Genomic DNA, 27,621 nt, shown 5'->3' with positions numbered 1-27,621 from the left:
CAGCATGACAAAACAAATGGCCCTCAGTCCCCAGTGGCTTTCACTCCCCCCTCCCTCTTACGGCAGCAAGAGGATCAGAGTGGAAGCAGAGGGTGCTAAGAATCTCTGGGTACAACCAGGCTGCCATGCACGGAAACTGAACTTGGCCAATTACAACGTAAGATCGCTCATCGGTGAAGACAGGATATTAGAGTTGCAAAAGGAACTAGAAAATATGAATTGTAATATCATCGGTTTGGCTGAAACAAGAAGAAATTAATCTCTTATAAATTTATCAAGTGTAAATCTGCTGTAGGTGGAGTTGGCTTTCAGGTCCATAAAGATATAAAAAACAACATTTTGAAATTCAAAAGTACATCACCAAGGGTGTCAAGACTAATACTCAAGATTTCTAAGAGGTATAAGCTAAAGGTTATAATGATTTATGCACAAACATTGAGCTGTGATGATGAAGAGGTTGAAGAATGTACACTGAAATTGAGAGTCTTCTTGATGAGCAGAAAATTCACTACACTATCATTATGGGGTACTTCAATGCTAAGGTTGGAAAAAGACAAAACAGTGCAGAAAGTTGGACTATAGGAAATTTTGTATTTGGTGAAAGAAATGAGAGGTGAAAGACTTGTGGAATTTGCAGAATCTTAAGGATTGTCAGTAACGAACATTTTTTTTTCAAGAAAAGGGTGAACAGAAAGTGGACATGGAAGAGTCCAAATATATTAACAACTAATGAAATTGACTTCATCCTCACTAACAGAAGATATATCGTGAATGATGTTGCTGTCCTGAATAAGGTAAATGTTGGAAGTGATCACAGAATGGTAAGATGCACACTTGATATAGATATAGGAAAAGAAAAGAAAAAACTGACTCAAGTAAATAATACGAAGGTCTTTCAGATAACAGAAAAGGAGAAAAAGCAGTATGTACTGGAACTTAAGAACAAGTTTGTACTCAGGACCAAAATATCGACAAGAAATATTACAACTTTCTAAAAGTGATAAAGCCCAAGAAACCTATAGGGAAAAAGAAATCCAAAGAGTAAAAAATTAGTCAAGAAACACTAGTTATGATGAACTGAAGGCGATAAACACTGAAAAAGAGAAAATTGAGTATACTGAGTTATGCAAAGCCATTAGAAAGAGACTCAGAGAAGAAGATAAGAAGATTATATAATAAGAAGATTTAACACAAGAAAAGTAGAACAAGCATTAAGAAAAAACAAAGGACTTAAATCTGCAGCCATTAGCAGTAATACAAAAAGACAAATGATACTGAAACTGAAGAATAGCGATGGTGTACTTATAAATAGCAGAGAAGGCATAATTCAAATAGCAGAAGAGTACTATAGAGAATTGTACAAGGAGCGCGGGAATGATGCCAGCAGTGGGGAAGATGGACCACAAATTAGTAACACATATGACATACCTGATATCCTTCCTGATGAGGTAGAACATGCTTTGAAGAAAATGAAGAATCAGAAAGCCCTGGCGGAAGATGAAGTTACTGTAGAGTTGTTAAAATTGGGAGGAAGAGACATAACACAAAAACCGGCAAGACTCTTCACAAAATGCATTAGAAAAGGTGTGACACCTAAGTAGTGTAATAATGCAATCATTTTGCTGCATAAGAAAGGAAATTAGAAATTATAGACCAATTAGCTTGTTATCTCACCACCTACAAGTTGTTCACAAGGGTCATTACTAACAGATTAGAAAGAATACTTGATGAGAATCAACTGAAAGAGCAAGCTGACTTTAGGACAGGATTCTCAACTATGGATCACCTTCATGTAATATCACAGCTAATGAAGAAAGCAAATGAATATAAAACACCATTATGCCTGGCATTTGTGGATTATGAAAAGGCATTTGACTCCATTCAGCATAAGGCAATGTTTTGGGCCCTGGAAAGACAGGGCATAGAGATACCCCATATATTATGATTTAGAAGAAAATATATGAGAACGCTACCTCCTTTATTATACTAGACAAAGACAGTAGCAAATTTAAAATTGAGCAAGGAGTTTGACAAGGAGACACAATACAGTCAGTCCTCGTATAGCACGATAGTTGTGTTTCTAGAAACCCTCGTGCAATATAAACAACAGGCCCTATGGGAAAAATAGGGTTAGATGCCGACCACCCAAGATTGAACACACATTTGTAACCAAAACATTACCAAACACAATAAATTATCATAATGAAATACTTACGTATTTTATTACGAGTATTACGTAATTAAATATTGCTAATGCTTTTGCTTCTATCATAAGCAAACTTGTTTTTTGTTTGATTTTCTATCGAAACAGACGTTCCATCTCTTCCAATTCTTTGTGTAATTATCTAATGGATTTTAATTACACTTTGAGTTGTTCCTGCTCTGAAAGTTGTTTTTATGCATCTTTCTAATTCTCGGCGTTTCCTCATTTAGGCCTGTAGCATGTGCAATATCACACGGTCTCTCATTTCGCCCAAAGCGTTTCACAATTTCATATTTTTTCTCTATCGACACATGCGGACTGGGCCATAAGTCTTATCGAGGAAACCCAGGTAGGCCGAAGGCCGGTGTGATTTTGGCCATAAACGCTAGTATGAGGCCACTACAAATTTTCCCGGGTAAGAATTTTTGACCCAGTCCGCCTCTGTTTATCGATATTGCTTTTCTTTTTCTCTCTGAATCTGCAGTATCTTCACCACGACGCTTCCTTTTCACACCTTTTAACTATTTTTACTCATTTTTAGGGAATAAAGCACAATTAAAAAACGAGGAGGCACGCTTGATTCACATAAACAAAGCTGCGTGCGTGTAGCAACTGAATAAACAACACGGTAAAGGCAGAGACACACTATTACCACTTCACATTTTACTAAAACACATTTCTGGGGGTTACTGCTATAACACAATAAAAATAATTTCCATTTGCATTTCTGCTAGTGGAATCTGTTATAAACTGGCAGTAAACTTGATCTAATTGCATTTCGATTATACCGATAGCTGGAATTGTGTGGGTTTTTACGTTATTATGGTTAAATGTGTTTCCCCTTGACTGATATAAAAAACATAAATAGATTTTCAGAATCTTCTCTTCATTCCTATCGTGTTGCGTTCGGTTGGGGTGATTCCGTGTTCGACTGCCATTTCTTGTAATCACAAAGGCGAATCGTGAATAAGCGAATTTGGTTCGTGTTATATAAGATATCGTTCCCCTATTTATAAATCGTGTAGTGTAAACACGTGTTATACGAGGACTGACTGTATCTCGAAGTTGTTTACTGCTGCTCTTGAAGGAACTTTCAGAAGATTGGACTGGTCACAGAAAGAGTCACTGTGAATGGAGAGTACCTAAACCATTTACAATTTGCAGATTACATTGTGGTCATAAGCCATGATCTCAAAGAATTAGAAGAAAATCTTATAATCATTTATGCACAGTTAGTAAGGATTTTGGACTAAAGATGAACAGGGCTAAAACAAAAGTAATGATGAAAGGGATATAATGATTGAAGGAGCAGTAATTGAAGAGGTGGAGCCATACTTACCTGGGACAAGTTATTAGCTGTAATAATGATAAATGGCTGAAAGTCAAGAGAAGAATAAATTTTGGATGGATAGCATTCAGGAAATATAGTCACATACTGAGGAGCAATATCTCAGTTTGTCTGAAACGTAAAATAATGAACCAGTGTATACTCTCCACCATGATTTAGGGAAGTGAAACTTGGGCACCCACCAAAAGAATGGAAGAGAAGCTGAGAACTACATAGCAAAGAATGGAACAAATTATATTGTGAATAAGACTGTTAGATAAGAAGAGAAACACATGAATTAGGCAGCAAACTCAAGTGAAGGATATTCTTATCAAAAATTAAAGAACTAAAATGGTCTTGTTCAGGACACAGCTCAAAGACATGATGACAGATGGACTAAGAGAATAACAGAATGGTACCCAAGGAGCTAGAAGAAAACCTGGAAGATAATGGCGGAGATGGATAGATGAAATTCATGAGTTTGTGGGTAGTAAATGGGTGGCCAGTGCACAAAACAGAAGGAACTAGAAAGTTACTAAGAGGCCTTCATCCTGCAGTGGATTGAAAATGGCTGATGATGATGATGATGATGATGATGAAGCTCTTATTTATGTTCAATATTAAAGGAATTATCATGGCCGAATACATCCCACCAAATGAGACTGTTAGTAAAACATTCTATAGTAGACTTTCAGAATAATGGTACCTTTGGGGATTCAAGGTGCCATTATATCGATTTTTCCATTACCTAAAAAGTTTTATTTTTAATGTATTTAATGCAGAAATAATGAAGCCTAATAAGAAGTAGAGAGATTAAGAATGCAATTTTATTAACTGCACATAAAAAAACATAAACATGTTGATGATCCAATGTTATATTCTTCCATTAATACACTTCTGCTTATGCCCCCATTATATTTTCTTTATTACATCAAGTTTAGTCTGCACGGGTAGCACAGTGGTATCATCACTATCCTTTCCATACTGGATGGAAAAGATCCTGGTTCGAATCCCATCGATGATGCAAGGAATTTTTATAAGCTTTTTTCACTCCGTGGGTGTCAGGCGTAAATAGCAACGTTCCCCCCCACCCCCGAAACTGGGGTTTTTTGCCCAGCAGAACAGGCAAATCGAGCAGAGAACACAGAGAAGACAGTACTCCAGCACACACAATGTGCTCTCTGTTCACCAGTTTCTGACCAAAAAAACAAATTCCTCTGTGTGAACATGAACTTACCAGATCTAGCCCCTTGTGACTTTTTTCTCTTCCCTAAACTTAAAAGTATACTTACAAAGAACCCATTTTCAGTCCATTAAAGACATTCAGAAGAAAAACAACTGAAGTGTAAAAAGGGCTTACAGAGGGAGACTAAACTTCTAGAAATGTTTTTGTTATTTGGTTTTTAGGAGCATTAGCAACTAAGGCCATATTGCTCCGGGATATGCGGTGGTCATTCCCTGATCTTTCCGCATCCTCTGTATATGGTGGGTATGGGCTCAAACCCTGTTCTAATCAAGAAGCGTGTGCTATGCACTGCTGCTCCTGCCCACCTGGCACCAGAACTGTGCGCGTGCGACAATTATTTGGAGAGGTTAGCCTTGTAATCTACAAAATATTTCATTATATTTATTTTATTTCAACAGTCTTGTTAGTTAATAGCCACATCTTGTATTGTCAAGGATCAAATGAAATTTTAATCATTTGATTATAACAGTTGCAATCTCTTCCTCCAAATTTCAAAGCTATTTTTGTGTTGCCATGAAAATAATTTCAAAAATAGCTCTGCTTTATTGAAACTGTATGCCATTAGTCAAAATTCAGATAACAGATGGCTGCATGCACTGGAAGGTTTCAAAACCAGTTCATCCATTAATAAGCATGCTATTTGAAATGTATTGAAGTGACCTTGAAAATGCATGCTTGCATACATACATACGCATGTGCGTGCGTGCGTGCGCACGAGCGAGTGGGCGGCGTGCATGTGTGTTGGCATCTGTAGCCGAGTTGTCAAAAGAAAGAGTGCAATAGAACACACTCTTTGAGTTGACTGGGGTTCAGGCCCCTGACTGCTAAATATGGTCAATCTGCCAACCCACACTGGACCAGCGTGGCAGATTATGGTCCATTCTTTCAACATGACTTGTTGTGGAGGCACTCCATCCTGTAGTGCATTGATAATGACTGCAGATATATATATATATTAATAATAAGAGGTTGTAGTGAAAGTTTACAGCAAAATAAAGAATTATATTTATTGATATATTGGCGCCTCCGTAGCCTGGTGGGAAGGAGCAGCAGTGCGTAGCACACGCTTCTTCATTAGACCGGGGTTCGAGCCCGTCACCACCAAATACGGAAGATGCGGAAAGGTCAGGGAATGGCCACCGCATATCCCCGGAGCAATATGGCCTTAGTTGCTAATGCTCCTAAAAAAACCCCAAATATTGATATATTAGGATGGTTTGTGGACCAGGGGCACTACTAGAATAGTATAAATACCCAACGACCATAATGGAATGTAGATAAGTAGATTGGGGATGAAATGGAGAAAAGCTGGCAAAACTGGAAGTAGCAACAATGGAAAAAATCATTAGGTACCTGAAAAATAAAAGTAATATATAAACTATATATATAAACTATATATATATATGCCGACCGGGCTAGCCGAGTGGGTAAAGTACCTGCCCGGCAACCCAAAGGTCGCGGGTTCGATTCCCGCCTCGGGCTTGGATCAGAGTACTGCAAAAACCTTGGGAGGTGCAATATGGCCACAGAAGCCGATGCGCCAACAACTACCAAATCAAAAAAAAAATATATATATATATATTTGTTATGTTGAGGGGTCTAGCGGCTCCTGGGATTTCTCCCATCTCTGCGGTGTTCTCTGCATCGAGTGACAGTACCCTGTCAAGCCAGAGAATTAAAGTGTGTTGATCGTTTTTAGTGTAGTCTGTTGTACCCATTGTTCATCTGGCTTATTGGCCATCGGGCCCCTGATGGGACCCGATGTTGCCCATAACACACCACGTGGAGGCTAGCCAGGTGTTGCCAGTAAGGAGTCAACACTCTGGCAGGTCCTGCCACCTACTTTCCTCAGATTTCAATGGCTAGGACTATAAAAGAAAAGAAAAGAAAAAAAAAAAAACATTGCTTTAATCGCCGTTGGTGCTTTGTTTGGTCATAGAGATTTGCCTTAAGAGCGAGAAGGGATTGTATGCTGGATGAGTTTTATTTTTGGCCGAAAAGGGTCGGGCAAGCAATTTTGGTGTAGTTACAATTTTGACATGTGGGGCTGTGTGCTGTGAAGGTAGACAGATCTAGGTGGGGCGAAGGAAGGCTGGAGGGTAGAAAAAGAAGAAAGGGACCGATAGAGAAGGTGGCCTCCAAATGTTCAGTGGGCATGCCCATGCCACACCAGAGGGAAAGTGGGTTTTGCAGGGAGAGGAGGAGACGGGTTTCCCCCTGCCGGGAAAAGGAGATAAAGCAGGCCCGGAAAGGTGTCGGATCTGGCTCACCATTTGGCTAGTTGGCAGCAAGGCTGCAATCTAAGTAGTTCACTTTGACTCTCTAGGTGGTGGACTTAGTCTCGGCAGAGGCCAGGATGCGTCACCTGCATGTGACAGGCCAGCTACATCTAGGGCCCATGTTTGGTCGTATCCAGTTAGGACTCAGTTGTCTTCAGTTGCTGAAGGTTGTCCCCACCACTTATGTTCAAGTCCTGTAGTCACTCAGCTGGTCGTCAATGGCCAGTTGTGTTCTGTGTCCGTCGGTGATCCAAAGTCTGAAGTTTGTTTCAGGGTGGTGGAAGTGCTCTTTGCCTCGCGAAGAGATTTTGGGCGAAAAGCGTGAAAGCCTTATAGTTTTCTTCTTCCTGCAGCACTATTTCCTCCTGATTTCTAAGGATGGAGCATAGTTTGGTAAACAGAGGTCTTCATATATATTACATTCGTACAGCAGGTGCTCCCAAGTTTCTTCTTGTCTGCATCTACATTGCGCTATGTCCGAGATTCCAAAATCGTGTAGCTTCTTCCTGAAGGAGCCATGCCCTGTCAACAGGTAAGTGGTATGAAGTCCAGGAGAGTACCAGGTCAGGGAAATAGAGTAAACACGTCCAATGTCTGGTATGAAGCTTCTAGTTATGCAGCCTTTAGTGGAGTCATTCCACCGATTCTGCCACAGTGTTCTCATGTGGTCTGTAAGACGTCTTTTTTCCTGTAGTCTAGTCAGCGTTGGGTCTGTAGTGTATCTCTAATGTGTGATTACCCTTCCTTTGGCGTGTTGGCAGCAGCCCACGGCCGACAATCTCCAAGTCCAGAGGGAGGCTGCCCACATCAACGCCAGAGCTTGCACTTGGGCATTGCGTGACACAGAGACAACCCCCAAGGCAGAATGCGCTGGTCCCAAAGGAACTAGTAGTTGTTGGTGACTCTATTGTCAGGAAAACGGGGAACATGCTTTGTAAAAAAGATAGGTGGAACAGGACCAGGGTATGTCTGCCAGGGGCAAAGGTTGATGACGTTGTAGAGCGAATATCATCTTTTAAGGGCACAAAGGGTGATATAGTTGTACACGTTGGCACTAATAATATTAAGAGTAGGAGACCGGCAGAATTACTTAACAAGTACAGGTCACTGTTGAACAAAAGCCGAGAATTAGGGTTGAATTTGAAAGTGTCTGCAATTCTGCCCAGACACGATAGGAGGGAGTATATGATGAGATCCTTGTCGATCAATTCGGCCCTGGAAAGATTGTGCAAGGCTCAAGGGGTAGAATTTTTTTCAGCCTGGACTGTACTTGTTAACAGGAGAGATTGTTTCTACAGGGATGGGATACGATACACTTAAATAGAAAGGGTGCAAGAATATTTGCTGATGCTATCGAGGCAGTGTTAGGTGGGTCGGAAAACTGCTAGCTTGGGGGGAGACAAAGACCAGTAGATTGACAGTAGCCACTGGCAGAGGTGAAAGAGATTCTTGCACTGCTTCTATTAGAATGAGCAGAAGCCTGAAAAACAAGATGCATGGTATTTCAGAGACTGCTGGGAGCCATTGCGGTACAAGTAAACACAAGGGTTGTGTTAGGGTAGCTAAGAATAGAAACAGGTGCAGGTATACTTGCGTGTACACCAATGCTAGGAGTTTAGTAAATAAATTTGATGAATTTGAGGTATTGCTCAAAACATCGAAGGCAGATATTGTTGGGATATCAGAGACGTGGTGTCACACAGATATAAGGGATGCAGAACTGCAATTTGGGGAGTACAACGTCTACAGAAAGGATAGACAGGATAGGAAGGGGGGGAGGGGTTATGCTATTAGTTAAGAAACCCATAAAAACCAAGGAAGTGAAGCCAGTCGACATTGCTGGACAGTGCAGTGTTGAGTCAGTTTGGTGTGACATAAACATTGGGAGATCAAAATTGAGAGTAGGAGTGTGCTATAGGCCTAATGACTCTGATGAGTATAATAAGGAACTGTACAGGGAAATAGAGTGGGCCAGTAAATCAGAGTCTTATAATGGGAGATTTTAATTTCCCAGATATTGACTGGAATTTGGGGGCTGGTTACTCACGCACTAACAGGGCTTTTGTGGATTTATTGGATGATTGTTTTCTACATCAGCATGTTCGGGAGGCAACTAGAGGGAGTAATACTCTTGATTTGATTATCAGCAGTGATTCTTCATTCATTAAGAATCTGCAGATAAATGAACCACTAGGTGGCAGTGATCACAGTGTGCTGAAGTGGGATTTACTCAAAGAGGTAACTACCATTAGGGGTAAAGGGAAGGGTTATTGCTTCCGTAAAGGCGACTACGATGGACTGAGACAGTATTTAAATTCTATACAGTGGGACCAACTGATGATGTTACCAACAGCAAATTCAAAATGGGAAGCATTCAAAGAACTTATCTTGGAAGCTACTAGGCTTTACATACCAACTAAGAAATATTGTTCAAGGTTTAGGCCAAAATGGATGTCAGATGAACTAATGAGGCATATGGCAGAGAAGAAAAATGCATGGGATACTTACAAATTAACACATGACACAGAAGCCTATGACAGATACAAGTTGATATGCAACCAAATTACAAAGGAGGTTAGGCAGGCGAAGGCAGATTACGAGAAATCCTTGGCAAGGGATGCAAAGAAAAACAGCAAAGAGTTCTTTACTTATGTAAACTCTACAAGGAAGGGGATGAATGAGATTGGTCCACTTGATATTGATGGGTCAACTGTTGATGCTCCTGCTCAGGTAGCTAACAAACTAAATGAATATTTTGCATCGACATTCACACATGAGGAGTTATTCAGCGAGGAGAATGCCAGAGGTGTATTCAACTCTAGCAGTAAGCTACAGAATCTTGAAATAACTGGGAGTAAAGTGGAGGAGAAACTGTTGAAGATAAACACAAGAAAGGCACCCGGGGTGGATGGGATCTATCCAGTTATATTAAAGGAGGCAGCAAAGGAAGTAAGCAAACCCTTAGCCATAATTATGAGAGCTTCCTTGGACTCAGGGGAGGTACCCATAGACTGGAAATGTGCAAATGTGACCCCAATTTACAAAGGAGGATCAAAGGCTGACACAAGGAATTATAGACCTGTGAGCTTAACTTCTGTTCCAGGAAAATTAATGGAGGCACTGGTTAAAGAAGCACTGCAGGATCATTTAGACAAGACTTCAGTTATAGCTCAGACACAGCATGGTTTTGTTAAGGGGAAGTCTTGCCTGACCAACTTGATTGGATACTATGATGCAGTCACAAAAGAACTGGATGCAGGGAATAACTTTGATATTATATACTTGGATCTTAGAAAGGCTTTTGATACTGTTGCACATGAAAGACTGCTACACAAATTGGAGCAGTGTGACATTGGAGGCAAATTGCTGCTATGGATAAAGGGGTGGTTGAGGGGAAGAAGACAGAGAGTGGTAATCAATGGACACTGCTCATCGTGGACTGATGTTATTAGTGGAGTCCCTCAGGGCTCAGTGTTGGGTCCATTATTGTTTTCTGTATTTATAAATGATATTGATGATGGTATATCGGGCTTAATGTCCAAGTTTGCAGACGATACAAAGGTTGGCAGGGTTGTCAAGGACACTACTGACACTATGCTGCTGCAACAGGATCTGGAAAGGTTGAGCAGATGGGCTGAGAGGTGGCAAATGAAGTTTAACATTGACAAATGTAAAGTACTACACATGGGAAACAGCAACCCCAGAGCATCGTATCAACTCTGTGGTACTACACTGACAGTGATAGAGAATGAAAGGGACTTGGGTGTGGTTGTGCAGGCAGATATGAAGTTCTCTGAGCAGTGCAGACGGGCTGCAAGAGTAGCTCATGGAGTATTGTCAATGATATACAGGAATTTTTCCAGCAGGGATAAGGAGGTGATTATTCCATTGTATAAGGCAATGGTCAGGCCACACCTAGAGTACTGTATAGAGGTCTGGAGGCCTCATTTCAAGAAGGATGTAGAGCTGCTGGAACGAGTACAGAGAAGGGCAACAAGATTAGTGAATGGAACAAAGGGGTGCTCTTACGAAGAAAGGCTTAAGTTTTGCAAATTACAGTGTCTGGAGACTAGGCACCAGCGAGGTGATCTGATAGAGGTGTATAAAGCCTTGAATGGTTTAAGCATGCTCAATGCTGATGGGATTCTTCCTCTAGCTCAGAAAAATCACCTGAGAGGGCATAAATTCAAATTGAGGAAAGACAGATGTAGGATAGACGTGCGGAAATTTGCCTTTAGCCAGCGGGTGGTTGGTTGGTGGACCAGACTTCCATCCCTTGTGGTGGAGGTTGATAGCCTAAATAAATTTAAGGCTCAGCTGGACAGGTATTTTGAACGAACAGAGGGGTGAAGTGGAAGTGGGTTTTTTTTTTTTTTTTTTTTGGCTGATGCTGCATAAGCTTGCTTTCTTGCATCAAATGCCTTTACTAATGCTAATGCATTACACTGGTTGATTCAAAAGAGACATCCCACAAGGACCTGAAGAGCATGGGTGCTCACCGTGCATCATGCTCTGCTTGTTGCGAGGAAAATTATTCGATGGATGGTTTCCAATTTCCTTGTGTTAACAGCAGTGCTTGCCTTAGCGTACCAAGCTCCTGCTGCATAAGCCAGTGCCGGGATGAAGAATGCCTTGTAGAGGATGGTGAGTGCCCTCTTCTTCAGACCCCAGTCTCTGCTAACTCTAGCGAATAGGCCAGAATATTTCCTGAATTTTATTCTGAGGTAACTAAGATGCGGTGTGAAGTTGAGGTGTCTGTCGAGGACAATGCCAAGATACTTGACTTCTGTTTGGAGTTTAATGGTTCCATTTATCTTGATCTGGGGAGGCCTCCTGGGATCAAGGGAGCCCTTGAGGAGTATTGAATGTGTTTTTTCCATTGAGATGTTCAGTAGGTTCCCATTTGCCCATCCTTGCAGAACAGAAACGGCATGATTTGCATGGGTCTCCAGCTGTGTCCTACTATTAGCCTGCAGCATCAGTATAAGATCATCGGCGTATGCCTGCATTCTTATATTAGGGATTTCCATATTGACGAACTCATCCAGCACAAGAGTCCACAGAAGGGGCCCCAGAACTGATCCCTGGGGGCAGCCTCTGTGGACCTGCCTGGAGAGAGTGGAAAGGGAGTAGTCACTGTAATCCTTCTGTCATCCAAGTATGATCTAAGGCAGCAGAACAGGTTGCCTGGAATTTGGGCATGCTGAATTCTGGCCAGGATTCCGGGCCACCAGAGAGAATCAAAAGCGCCAGCAAAGTCTATTGATATGAGAAGAAAATACTTCATGTCGCAGTTTTTTGCTGCCTCAATTATGTTTTCCAAAGCGTCTGCTGCTGAGCGTCCTCTTCTGAAGCCGAACTGATTCGGCAACATCATGTTCGCTTCCTGGAAGTGAGTCTCTAATCTATGGTATAGAAGCCGCTCAAAAGGTTTGCTCAACGTAGAAAGCAAAGCTGTGGGTCTGTACGATGTTGGCTTATCCTGGGGTTTGGTCGAATTCTTAAGTATGAGTCTTATTCTTGCTGTTTTCCACTTATTAGGATAATAGCCTTCTGAAAGACAGCGATTGAAGAGATTTAGAATGATGTCTGGTATCTTCTCTACTGCCTTTTTGAGCATCTCCGGTTCAATTCTGTCGTCACCAGGGGCTTTCCTGTTTTTGATGTTTTCTGCTGCTATGCTCAGCTCCATGATTGTAAAGGGGGGGGGGGCTGAACTGCTGTGGTACAATAAGAGGAGTTTTCTTCATAGAGTTTTCTCTGTTCCTCAGTCTGGGGTTCAGTTTGAGGTAGGAAGATGTGGTCTAATATGTTGTCAGTTGATGATTTCCAGGTTCTGGTATAACTTCCCGGTGCAGTTTTGGTGGCTGTAACCATTTCCCCTCTTCTGAGCTTGTTAGTGACAACTCTATAAACAATTGCCCATGGGTCAGCATTGCCATTTGCACTGACCAGAGTTTCCCGTGTTTCTTTTTTCTTCTGCTTAATCTTGGCTGTGTAGTTATTTCTTGCCTCGCGATACCTCTACCTTAGCTCGTCCACCTCCGCCTGTGGCCAGGTTTTGCGTGCTCGTTGGAATGCTTTTCGGGCTCTGTTTGCTCTGTGTCTGACGTCAGTTAGTTCTGGTGACCACCAGGGAACAGTTCTGGGTGCCGGGTGTTTCTTTTTTATGGCTATGTTCGCTGTGTCTGTGATTAATTTTGTCACCTGCTGCTGGATGTCATTTAAGTTTTGGCCTTCAGTACGGATGTTTTCTGCTTCCATCATCAGCGTACGTTGGAAGAGATCCCAGTCGGCTTTGGGAAGGCATACCTTGGCGAGAGAAGTCTGACGATCTGTCTTGGAATTAGGGTTCGGTGCAGACTGAGGGTTATAACCCTATGATCAGATGTGGTCCAATGGTACTGTACCTCCCAGGGGGTGGGGTATCCTGCTATTGTGCGGCTTGCAAGGGTAAGATCAATGTTTGCTTCCCACATTGTACTTGAAAACGTGGGAAGTTGATTTGGTAGGTTCAGGATAGTAAAGTTACTGCTTGCCATGTACTCCTCCAGTCGCTGTCCATTGTGTGTACCTCTCCTATCTGGCGTCTCACTATGCCAGGACCTGCAATTTGCATCCATTCTAATAATAATTTTCGCACTCGGAAGCTGGTGCTGTAGGGTTTGCAGATATGTTGTGAATGGGAGAATGTCCTCTCCCGGTCTGGCATAGACCGAAGAGATGTAAAATTCCCCCAGTGATGAGGCAATGTGGGCACATACTGCCCAGTTTGTGCAAAGGTCGGTTATTTTTGTAACCGTGAGGTCTGGGTTACAAACCACGACATCATGATGACGACAGCTGCCCAAGGAGTGTCCCGTTCCACTTGGACAATCTTGAACTTTAGGGGGTAACCTCTCACTCCTTTATTATGTGTATACGGCTCCTGGAGTATGAGCACGTCCAGGTTTTTTTCATTAGATTTCTTAACTAGCTGAGCAGCAACTGCGTTAGAAATTGCACAACATAATTGCACATTATGTTGTGCAATTTTTATCCCGAAGTGATTGTATTGTTTTGGATTACTCCCCATAATTTATCCGTAGCTGTTGTGTACTCCTAGCTTTATTGTATGTTGGGCAGGCGCTATCCCTTAAAGAGTGGTCATGTGGCAACTTCAGGGCCTTGCAGTTGATGCAGACTGGGGCTTCAGCTTTGTTTGGACAGTCTCTATATTCGTGGCCATCTTTGGCACAGTGGCCACATGTAGAGTGCGTTTGCCTGCAGGTGTGTGTCGTGTGGCCAAAACGACAACATCTGAAGCATTTGGGAATTATATATATATACACACAGTATATATATACACACAGTAATACCCCGAAGTTACGCTCTAGGTGGGGCTGACGAAAATCACTTAAGTCAGGGTACAACTTTGCATAATTTTGTTTAATTGGGACCAAGGACTAACAAAAACACTAGTTTAAAAGAAAAATATTTAATAAAATTGCAGTTATTTATACATATTAATACAAATTATGTATTAAAAAAATAAATGAGTTACATAAAAACGTTATTTCGACGTCGATGGCTTCATAAAATCTAACAAATTCGTCTGACGACACAGCGCCTTCTTTTTTTCACGCAGAATTTCTTCGTAGCAAGCTAATAATTTTTTAGTCCTTGCTTTGTAGCTATAATGCGTTCTTCGTTGGAGTCTGTTTTCTAAAATTTTTAAGTCCTTTTCAATTGTGCTGAGACCTGTTAAGCTTGCAAATGTCATGTGCTTTTCTGGTGGAACTGGGTCTGAAGTGTCGGATAATTCAGTGACGTTTTGCTCATGCATCTCTACGAGCTCATTCATTGTCAGTTCCTCACTATGTGAATCCAACAGCTCGTTGACATCATCACCATTGACTTCCAAATCTAATTGCCTGGCAAGATTAACAACTTCTTCTATCATATGAGCGACTTGATCAGTTTCTGGCGTTGTTTTCGTCTCGTTTTTGAAAAGAAAAAATGGACAAAGTTTCTTCCAGACACCATTCAATGTTTTTTTGTGAATTTCATCCCAAGATTCTTCAATGATTCTTACAGCATCTAAAGCATTGAATTGTTTCCAAAAGTCTTTAACAGATATCTCTCACTATTTTGTCTCGTAGCTTCATTCAGACATGCAAACGAATGCCTCGTGTAGCAGGCCTTGACTGTTTTGATGACTCCCTGGTCCATCGGTTGAAGCAAGCTGGTTGTGTTTGGAGGCAAAAATACAACTTTCACACGTTGGTCAAAATTAATTAGGGTGGCAGTAGGGTGACCGGGTGCATTGTTAATAAGAAGGATCGATTTAAATGGAATCTGTTTAGACTTACATTAACGTTCGACTTCGGGTATGAAGTGGTGACCAAACCAGTCCTCAAAAATGGAAGCTGTCACCCAAGCTTTATGATTTGACTTCCAAATCACTGGTAAGCTAATTTTAGATATATTTTTTAAAACTCTTGGGTTTTTGGAGCGATAAATTAAGAGAGGTTTTAACTTGTAGTCACCAGCTGCATTCCCGCCGACCATCATTGTCATTCGGTCTTTGGAAACCTTAAAGCCTGGAAAGTTTTTTTATAATTTCTGACAAACGTTGAGCACGAATTTGAATGCACACATATAAATATGACAGTTGGAATGCAAATGTGTGCAGCTCATGCGGCAGCAAAGTTGAATTTTGTTCATCTTTCACTCTCACTCTCCGCTGTCGCACCGTATATCGATAGCATATGAAAAACGACATTGAAGATAGTGGGCGGCAGTGTTGCCAAACGAAAATATCAAGAACCGTGTAACTCAGAGTTCGCGTAAGTCAGGGTATTACTGTATAAAATATTGAAGATAATAATAGAAAATGTAAATCAATCAAATAATACCATTCAGGAATTTAAGAAAATGCAAAGGATTTAAAAAAAAAAAAAAAAGTTATTGATTTTTACCCACAATCCAGATGACTTCAACTGGGGCCAACCACCCAGACTGAAGGCAAAAAACGACAAGAAGTTCTCTGTTTCTGTAATGATCAATATATGCCAAGTAATTTAAATATAAACCAAATATAGTAATTAAAGATGGTTAAGAAATTTTTGAAAATTTAGAATCGAAAGTAAGAAAATAAGTAAATTATAAATAAATTATAAATGTAAGCATATATTAATTATTGTTGACCTGACAGAGAACGTAATTTAATGATTAAAATAAGATTAAATATATAATACATACTACATATCTACCGTATCCAGGACATAATGTAGTAACAATAATAGTCGTCAAGATTAAAATAATGTGGTGCCCCCTATGTGATGGATATGGTAATAATAAATAAATAAAAATAATTAATTAATTAACCAATCAAATTTATTTATTATTTTTTTTTTAAATCCTTTGCGTTTTCTTAAATTCCTGAATGGTATTATTTGATTGATTTACCTTTTCTATTATTATCTTCAATATTTCATACACATTATGGTTGTAATGCATGATTTCTCTGCAACTGCATTGACCCATAAATATTAGTTACAGTCGTTATAATTATTAACTTTCTTTTTTATTACTGATATAAATATATATATATTATAAAATGAAAGTAATATATATTAATTTAATGATTTTTTTTCTATTGTTACTACTTCCGGTTTTGCCATTCTCCATTTCATCCCCAATCTACTTATATATATATATATATATATATATATATTCGTTTAATTGTAGATTGTTACCGATTATTGGCATTTTTCATATAAGTATTAGTGTTCATACAAATTTGTAATCAAGTTAACCTAGTTTGGTTATCTTCATTCCATATGGCCTCTACATTTTGAGTTAAGATAAAAAGTATAATGCTAAATGATAATGATTTTTCATGACATTTTACTAATGACCACATAACATTTTTATATATATATATATATATATATACACACATACATATATAAAAGAGAGGTTTTATGTGCCCCCATATATAAAAGAGAGGTTTTATGTGCACAGCAATGCCCCGCATAGCACTGATAATTGGTGCCGAAACTGTTCCATGTTTGAAACCGTGCTGATTGAGGTATAATTATGATGGGTTTTAATTGAATGCATACCAGAGAAAGTCTATAAACAAATTATAATAAATCTATAAACAATTTGTGCTTGATAGCCAGTTAAAAGGAATTGAATTAAAAAATATTACAAAAATTGTATTAATGAAAAGGAAACATCATGAGAGATGAGAAAAAAGCTTTATTGTTTATTTAGGCATTTCAATAAAAAAAAGTCTGAAGTTGTCTCTTCTTTTTCTCGGTGCACAAGTCTTTGTAGTATCGAATCCCATTTTGTAAAATTTGCCGTATCTAGATGCTATATTCAACATCTGGATCTCCATTCATAATCGCCTCACAGGCCATGTCAATCCCCAAAAAAACTTTCTCCAATTCTTCTGTTGAAGATTCTTTTGGTGCCCCTTCAGAATTGTTTTCCTTTTCTTCATATGCAGTTTACCCATCAATTTCAAGGAGAGTTACATCACCTAAGTCATTTGCATGTGAGTCAATACAATTACGTACATTGGCAGTGTCCAAAGTTTCGAATCACAAGTCTTTACCAATCTTCACAGTGTCTTCGGTAATTGTCTGAATTTGCAATTCAAAACCAGTGAAATCATTTGCCAAATGGGGCAGAACGTGCTGCCAAGCAGAATGCATGTTGTTGGCAGTAATTTCTAGGCAATATGCAAATATATTCGATCGTATTTAAAGGAGTAAAAATAAATTATGAAATGAAGTTATGAAAAGCTTGAAAAGCTATCATGTCGCCTCATCAGGATGGAATTAAGAATACTGAACACTGTTGCACATTGCCGCTGACTGCCTGAGAGGAGCTATTGCACATGTACACGTGAGACAATAGAGTTGGCACCGAAGCATATATGTATGCATACCTACGCTACAACAATGCAGCATATATGTAGAGTATGTCTAGGCTATTGAATGAGTTTTAATATGTACAGTAAATTTTTGACTTGAACTGAATTCAAAACCGTGTTATAGTGAAACCCGTGCTGTGTGAAGCCGTGCTAAGCGAGGTATTGCTGTATATATACACACACTGGTATTCAAAGAAAGTGCATCACCTAGGAATTTCACATTTCTAATCCCTTTTTTGCGATGATATGTTACATTAATGACTAGTATCACAAATAGAAATATAAACAAGATATTTATTAATAGTTAAGCCAAAATTAAGTAATATTTGACAGGTGCTCTCAAAATATTCCAAAATGAGCATTTGCAACCTTTATAAAATAGTTTTGGTAAACACGACGATTATGGCTGAAATGTTATCAGTAGCCCTTAATTTGTGTCAGTTTATCATTTTAAATGGAAAAAAAAAATAAAGTTCACCAGGTGCAAACTAATATTTAATTGAACTGACTCTGGCCCTGATGACAGCAGCACACCATCGAGGCATTGACAAGATCAATTTCTGAAGATAATCAACTGAGAGTTCTTGGTTCTAAACACGAATTATGGCTTCCTGAAGTTCACGAAAGGTCTTTGGTTTCTTTCTGGCAACTGTGGATTCTACATGATCCCAACAGTTCTCTATAGGATTCAGGTCCGGGCTGTTTCCTGACCAGCTAAGAGATGTAATGGACTGTCTCCTTCCAACCATTTTTTCACCTGTAACAAATGTAAACACATTACTGTCAAACTTCTAATGCAGAAATGAAGCTAAAGTAACTACAGAAGTGCCTACTTACACTTTTTGCCCGATGACAAGGAACAGAGTTGTCCTGAAAGACGCATTGGCAGGTTGAAATAGTCTCTATTGGTTGGCAGCAATTTGCCTCCCAATATAGCCAGATATCCATTGGCATTTACGGACCCTTTTATAAACTGCAGGTGACCTACTCCATGATATGAAATGCACCCCCATATCATTTGGCTGGTAAGGAATTTCACTGTAGACACCATACAGTCTGGATGGTATTCTTCACCACGTCTACGGCGAATCATTTGTCTCCCATCAGAGCCATGCAGGTTGAATTTCTTCTCATCAGAGAAAATAACTGACTTCCACTGCTCGGGGGTCCATTTGACATGCTCCTTACACCAAATTAATCGGGCCCCTTTTCATTTTTTGTAAGGAGAGGCTTCTTGGGATGACAGGCTACAAGTCCATTTTTGAAGAGGCATCTTCTGACTGTTACGGCACTTGCTACCACTCCTGTATGTTCTTCCCATTCTCTTTTCAGCTCAGACGAAGAAGCTTTACGGTTTTTAAGGCATAAGCTCTTCAACATGCAGTCCTGTTTTGATGTAGAGACTTGTTTGCATCCAGTTCCTTTTTTCCTATCAGCAGAACCAGTATTCTTGAGTTTGTAAAGAAATTACTCACTGTTGACTGATTACAAGACACTATAAGCAGCATGACGAGAAGAACATCCTTCCTCATGTAAAGCAACAATAGCACTCTTTCTTCGTGGCGTCAACTGTGCATGCAACTTGCCATCCTGACACAAGCAAGGAATGACTACAACCCTTGCAAAGCATGCTTATATAGCTGGAAGTAACAGCTGATGCAATATTACATCATCACCTATGTGTGTCAATCTTATCTGATGCAATCTGTAAGAAATATTGCCATATATTTATGTTATTCAGACGACAATTACAATTTTAAGAGGTGATGTACGTTCTTTGAACACCAGTGTATATATATATAGTTTGTAGAAGGATAAGAGGAATTTTCCTCAATATGATATGTAGAACACTTCCATATGAAGAAATTAAAATTAATTTTTAATTAATATTCCAGTAATTAAAACAAATAAAATATTAATGAAAAATGATTACAGTAAAAAATCAATTGAATACAATTCAAAAATTAACTAAAATTCAAAAAACAATTTAAAAAAATTAATTGAAAATCGATTAAAGTTAAACATAAATTTGAAAAAACAATTTTTCCTTCCTTGAAGCAGGCAATGCTTTTTGACTGTGTCGTGATCACCGGAATGGAAATTACGGATTGTATGAGCTTGAATCATGGTTGCAACACACAGTCTAAAAGCATTGTCTGCTTCAGGAAGGAAAATTTTTTTTTTTTTTTTTTTTTTTTCAAATTTACGCTTAACTTTAATTGATTTTTAATTAATTTTTTTAAATTGTTTTTAGAATTTTAGTTAATTTTTGAATTGTGTTCAATTGATTTTTCACTGTAATCATTTTGTGTTAATCTTTTATTCATTTCAATTTCTGGAGAGTATCTTACGGAAGTGTTCTACATATCATATTGAGGTAAATTTCTCTTATTCTTCTATAAATGTTGATATCAACGTAGAACATATTGAGCACCATAGCTCTGTTATATACTATATAGATATGTTTGCTATGTCAACCCACACTGGACCAATGTGGCAGATTAAATAAGGGTTAAATAAGTAATGTTTATAAAATTTTACATTTTATTTAAGTTATTTTGAATACACACGTTTTTGAAATAATTTAATTATTATTATTTTTAATTTACATTCTATAGAGCGACAGCGCAAGGAGATTGAAGGTTTAAAACAGCAAGCCTCAGAAGATATCAGGCAAGTAATATACACTTGATTAAATATATATATATATATATGCTCTTATTTCCTGAGAAAGTACATTGAAAATACAAATACACACACATATATATATATATTTTTTTTTTTTTTTTTTTACTTTTGGTTTTTCTACTGAAGTTTAATTTTAAGGTTGCTTCTTTTAAGATAATGTATTATTGATTTTATAGTTAGATATATTTAATTACTCTGCAATGCCTATCATTCCATGTAGTGTTTTTACACAGTCACATGGTTTGATCAATTCTTGTTCAATATAGTGCTCTGTACATTTCGTTACCTTGCCCTAGAGTAGCACTGTGCTCTCAGAATTCATTTTACATGAAGGGAGTTAACCCTTCATGTAAAATGAATCTGAGGGAGTCTGAGAAACTATTTTCAAAAAAACTCCGGGACCACTCGTCATCCAGCTGTACCTTTCAAGAAAATTACTTTCTGTGATTTCTCTATTGAAGAGTTGACATTTAAATGATTAGCAGGTAAACTGGTGAAATAATGAGCACTTACACCTGCATGGAGTGTAATTTGCCTTTAATTTCTTCAAGAATTAAAGATTATTCTCAGACATTTTGTGAAACTTCTTGTACTGCTTCTTCTGTGACTGTAAGGTCAGAACTGGTAAATTATGGTGACTTGATTTACATGAAGTTGTTAATTTCATTACATATTTGATTACACAAGACAATAGCATACCATTCCTAGATCTCTTGTTAAAGAAGCATAATAACTCTCAATAGAAATGTACAAAAAACAAACGGATACAAAAGCTATAAATTTTAATTCCGCATGAACACAAAAATAGGCATTTTAAAAAGTTTCATTCTTAGAGCTTATAGACTATGTAAAGATCACATACTTAGTAGAGAAATCAGCAGAACTTCCTAAATATTTAGCAACAACAGATACCCTCAAAAAAATCATAATGATTTGAAAACAATTTAACACACAGGCATCTAACAAAGATGCCTGTGTGTTTAAAAGCATAGCCAAAAAGCATAGCCAAAAAATATTGGTTGTATTCCAAATTTACAAGAACTAGTGCCATTATAAATCCTTACTAAGGCTCTTCCAACCAAACACCCAGTGTATAATTTACAATGCGAAGATTGCCAAAAATCATATATTAGACAAACCAGTAGAAGATATCAAAAGAATTAAGAGCCCACAGCCAAAGAAGGATCATCAATGGGATTTTAAGAAGACCTGACCACTGATAGCAACAGAAAACGCAGACTATATCCTTAATTATTAGCATAAACAACAATATTAACCAAAACAGAATGCAAATAGGCAATAACCACATACATATTTTCAAAAGAGTATTAGAGCAGATAAAGAACAAAAATAAGAGCATTTACATTAGGATTAGTAAAGGCATATGATGCAAAGTTATACAGCCCAACTTTTCCAGATCCTGTTGCAGTAGCATACTATCATTACTGGTGCCTCCATATCCAGGTGGGCAGGAGCAGCAGTGCATAGCACACACTTCTTGATTAGACCAGGTTTTGACCCATGCCCGCGCCGACCGGGCTAGCCGAGTGGGTAAAGTACCTGCCCGGCAACCCAAAGGTTGCGGGTTCGATTCCCGCCTCGGGCTTGGATCAAAGTACTGCAAAAACTTTGGGAGGTGCAATATGGCCACAGAAGCCGATGCGCCAACAACTACCAAATCAAAAAAAAAAAAAAAAAAAGACCCATGCCCACCAAATACAGAGGATGCAGAAAGGTCAGAGAATGACCACCACATATCCCCGGAGCAATATGGCCTTAGTTGCTAATGCTCCTAAAAACCAAATAACAAACAACTGTCATTAAAAACCCTGCCAACCTTTGTATCACCTGCAAACTTCAACATTAAACCTGATATACCTTCATCAATATCATTGATAAATATACAAAACAACAATGACTATGAACCCTAGGGAACTCCACTAATAACATTAGTCCACAAAGAGCAGTGTCCATTAATTACCACTCTGTCTTCTCTCACTCATCCACCCTTTTATCCATTGTAGCAACTTGTACAGTAGTCTTCCATGTGCAACAGTATCAAAATCTTCCTTAAGATCCAAGTATATTATATCAAAATTATTTTTTGCATCCAGTTCCTTTGTGGATTGGTCAGTCAAAACTTCCTCTTTACAAACCCATGCTGTGTCTGAATTATTACTGTAGTCTTGTCTAGATGATCCTGTAATGCTTCTTTAACCAGTGACTCCATTATTTTCCCTAAAACAAGTTAGACTAACAGGTCTGTAATTACTTGTCACCCTTTGATCCCCCTTTGTGAATTGGGGATACATTTGTACATCTCCAGTCCATGGGGACCTCCCCTGAGTCCAAGGATGCCCTCATAATTATGGCTAATGGTTTGAGCAATAAGATTTAATAAAAACATTTTGAAAATATTACATCAAAGAATTAATCTTGGAAGCTACTAGGCTTTACATACCAACTAAGAAATATTGTTCAAGGTTTAGGCCCAAATGAATGTCAGATGAACTAATGAGACATATGGCAGAGAAGAAAAATGCAGGGGATACATATAAATTAATGGGTGACATGGAAGCTTATGATAGATATAATCTGGTCTTTAACCAAGTCACAAAGGAGATTAGGCAGGCAAAGGCAGATTATGAGAAATCTTTGGCAAAGGATGCAAAGAAAAACAGCAAAGAGTTCTTTATCTATGTAAACCCTAAAAGGAAAGGTATGAATCAGATTTGGTCCACTGGATATTGATGGTTCAACTGTTGATGATCCTGCTCAGGTGGCTAACAAACTAAATGAGTATTTTGCATCTACATTCACACATGAGGAGTTATTTAGGGAGGGCAGTGCCAGAGGTGAATTGAACTCTGGCAGTGAGCTAGATGATTTTGTAATAACTGAGAGGAAAGTGAAGGAGGAATTGTTGAAGATAAACATAAAAAAGGCACCCGGGGTGGATGGGATCTATCCAGTTATATTAAAGGAGGCAGCAAAGGAAGTAAGCAAACCTTTAGCCATAATTATGAGAGCTTCCTTGGACTCAGGGGAGGTACCCATAGACTGATGTGCAAATGTGACCCCAGTTCACAAAGGAGGATCAAAGGCTGACACAAGTAATTATAGACCTGTGAGTTTAATTTCCGTTCCAGGAAAATTAATGGAAGTACTGGTAAAAGAAGCACTGCAGGATCATCTAGAGAAGACTTCAGTTATAGCTTGGACACAGCATGGTTTTGTTAAGGGAAAGTCTTGCCTGTCCAATATGATTGGATAATATGATATGGTCACAAAGGAACTGGATGTAGGGAATAACTTTGATATCATATCAGCTTTTGATACTGTTGCACATGGAAGACTGCTGAACCAATTGGAGCAGTGTGGCATTGGAGGCAAATTGCTGCTATGGATAAAGGGATGGTTGAGCAGGAGGACAGAGTGGTAATCAATGGTCACTGCTCATCGTGGACTAATGTTATTAGTGGAGTCCCGCAGAGTTTAGTGTTGGGTCCATTGTTGTTTTCTGTATTTATAAATGATATTGATGATGGTATATCAAGCTTAATGCCCAAGTTTGCAGATGATACGAAGGTTGGTAGGTTTAAGGACACTAATGACAGTACTCTGCTGCAATAGGATCTAGAAAAGTTGAGGAGATGTGCTGAGAGGTGGCAAATGAAGTTTAACATTGACAAATGTAAAGTACTACATATGGGAAGCAGTACCCCAAAGTAACATATAAAGTGGTACTACACTGACAGTGGTAGAGAACGAAAAGGACCTGGGGCTAATTGTGCAGGCAGATATAAAGTTTTCTGAACAGTGCAGACAGTCTTCAAGAGTAGCTCATGGTGTCTTGTCAATGATATACAGGAATTTTCTAGCAGGGATAATGAGGTGATTATCCCCTTGTATAAGGCAATGGTCAGACCACACCTTGAGTACTGCATACAGGTCTGGAGGCCTCATTTTAAGAATGATGTAGAGCTGTTGGAAAGAGTATAGAGAAGATCAACACGATTAGTGAATGGAACAAAGGGTTGCTCTTACTAGGAAAGACTTAAGATTTGCAAATTACAGTGTCTGGAGACTAGGCACCTGCGAGGTGATGTGATTGAGGTGTATAAAGCCTTGAATAGTTTGAGTATGCTCAATACTGATGGGATTCTTCCTCTTGCTCAAAATAATCATCTGAGAGGACATAAATTCAAATTGAGGAAAGACAGATGTAGAATAGATATGCGGAAATTTGCCTTTAGCCAGCGGGTATTTGGTTGATGGAACAGACTTCTAGCCTTTGTCGTGGAAGTTGATAGCCTAAATAAATTTAAGGCTGGTCTGGACAGGGGACAGGTATTTGGAATGAATGGAGTGGTGAAATGGGAGAGGTTTTTTTTTTTTTTTTTTTTTTTGGCTGATGCTGCATAAGCTTGCTTTCTTGCATCGTGTGCCTATGCTAATAAAAGTATATTACAAGGAAACATGTCACAATCAAATTGACTGAAGCAGTACTTGTAGGTACTACTGCAGGCAATTTGTATATAATTTTTGAACAAGTAAAAAAATTAAAAAATGCATATGTAAAGGTGTATTTTAGAAAAAATCGTGGATCCATAGAAAATTATGTTTTAAGAAAGTTACACTAACTTAAAAAAACATTGGCATCGGAATGACTTCTGCCATAATTTTCGTGTTAAATGGGCGTTGAGTAAACTAAATCCTGGTGGCATCCTTTCTCTTAATAATCAAAAAATAAAATAAAATGCAATAGACCATGTCACATTCCTGTGAACAGTAACTTTCCTATAAAGATATGTGATTATGCTTGAATTGTTGTTGAAAAAGGAATACTAAATATATCACAAAAATAATATGGCAAAATAATTCTACAACTACATTTATATGCTGTAAGGTAAAAAATGTAGCCATTATCAATCCACTGCAGGATGGAAGCCTTCTCAATGATCCACGTTGAGGGAAATGGACCATAATCTGCCACTCTGGTCCAGTGTGGGTTGACAGATTGACTGTATTTAGCAGTCAGCGGCTTGAACCCTGGTCGACTCAGAGCATGTGATACTGCAATCCCTCTCCTTACCACTCGGCTATGGAGGCCAGTCTGTAAGGTTCACTTATGCTAATACTACGACACTGTAATAAACAAAGTACTTAAAATGGTTATTTTAAGTACTTTGTTTGTAAGGTGCACTTATGCTAATAACTGCAACTTACAAAATTTGTCTGTAAGGTGCACTTATGTACTTTGTCTTTGTCAGTAAGGTGTATTTATGCTAATACCATGACACTGTAATAAACAAAGTACTAAAATGATTATTTTATTTTATTTTGAATATTAGTGTAGAAGAATAACATGTTATCCTAATTTTCCCCCATTTTTCACCAACTATAACGTATTTTTAATTTGCTGTATTAGTTTCATGGTATTTTTAGTGTGTTCCTTGCTCTACAATAGTGTTAGAGACATAACCACATTTGCTTTTATAGTAAAGTCTTTGATTTATTTTTGATTCTACTACAGAAATGGAGGAAGTGCAAAGGACAAAATAAATTTTTTTAAAATATATATTTTTGAATTTATTTTATGCAGAGATAACAAAATGGAACAGTATGCATTTAAAATATAAATAAAATACATAAATTTAATTATAATATAATTTTAGTGCTACAACCAAAACCCAGTGATGGTTGCCCAATATTTCACCATGTATAACCTAAAATGGCTGTCATGTTACTGGTATGTCATGACATGTAATGTCATGTCTTACCACTGGTCTAGTGATTATGAATGTCTTAAAAAGTAACAAAAATTTTAAAGTTATACATTTCATTTAGTTTAATTTGTAAATTTTTGATAGTGTTGAAGATGACAAAGACTCAACTGATGAAAATAGCTTACTGCAGCTCTCTCACAGTTCTCATCCTACAATAGCATATGCTTCTGCTGCTGTGGATATGAAATACAATAAAGAGAAGGGAAGACATATAGTGGTATGTTATACAGATATTTTCAAAGAAAATAATAATCCAAATTACTAAGTTCAAAAAGAGTTTAAGAAATGGTGTTATAAATATAACACTTTTTTTTTAATGGTTTTCACTCTTGCATGTTTAATGTCATATCACTCTTTGAGTAAAAATCATGAAAAAAAAGTTTTCAGAAATCAGCTAAATGTGTTATCAGTGTGCTTGATTTAAATTATTTCTGTGAAAATAATACATTTTCACAGAAATTTTACTACATCCACTGTACTAAATGAGTTAGAAACCCTTATTTTAATGTGCAGTTAAACATAAGATGTCAGTATATGAAGTCTTAAAATGTGCTGCCATCCGTATATGGATCTACATTGTTCTTTTAACCGTATGGGGCACAAGTAAATAAAAAATGGAGAACAGTGAGAAAAATATCCACTTCATCTTTATATGGTGTAATGTCTTTTTCTTAAAGAACTACAGATTATTCTCAAACATCTCTTGGTACTTCTTGTGTGAAGATTTCTCAGACGTTTCATGGAAAAGGCCCCTTGATGTGATGAGGGGGCATTCCAGTGATACTACTGGTCCTCCAGATTGGCAACATTGGGATCCAATGCCCACAGTAGGTTCCAGGCTACCACCATAGGAATCCAGCATGTTTGGCTTGTGCTGCGGCCTGTGGAAAAACTCAATGGGAGGTCCTGGTGGTTGTGGGCCCAGCTTCAACACACCACTTTGGCCCCTGCTTCGAACAAGATGGGTGGTCCTGAGATGGCTTGTCCAGGGTTAATCGGCTAGTGGATTCACCTGCAAGGGTCAATTGTATCAATGCCATACCCCTACCCACATGGTCCAAGGGACAGGATTCGGGCTGGCGGCAGTGCAAGGGTGGTGTGTAGTCGTAGTATCCCATTCCAAAGTGCATTTATTGCTTTCTGGGTAGTGGGTGTCCCA

The 27,621-nt window shown here is 38.5% G+C and overlaps 1 protein-coding gene across 1 annotated transcript in view; it reads left to right on the top strand.

Moving 5' to 3' along the window:
- LOC150077478 (protein-lysine N-methyltransferase SMYD4-like) overlaps positions 1 to 27,621 on the top strand; it is a 336,848-nt gene that overhangs the window by 81,446 nt on the left and 227,781 nt on the right. Inside the window, exons 6-7 of the mRNA XM_090385914.1 lie at positions 20,604 to 20,658; positions 26,547 to 26,679. Coding sequence (XP_090242040.1) covers positions 20,604 to 20,658; positions 26,547 to 26,679 — 188 coding nt within the window. The remainder of the gene's footprint in view (positions 1 to 20,603; positions 20,659 to 26,546; positions 26,680 to 27,621) is intronic.

This window comes from Mastigoproctus giganteus, chromosome 12 (assembly GCF_048544385.1).
Source record: "Mastigoproctus giganteus isolate SK-2022 chromosome 12, ASM4854438v1, whole genome shotgun sequence".
Classification (NCBI taxonomy): domain Eukaryota; kingdom Metazoa; phylum Arthropoda; class Arachnida; order Uropygi; family Thelyphonidae; genus Mastigoproctus; species Mastigoproctus giganteus.
This window is presented reverse-complemented; position numbering and strand designations above follow the sequence as displayed.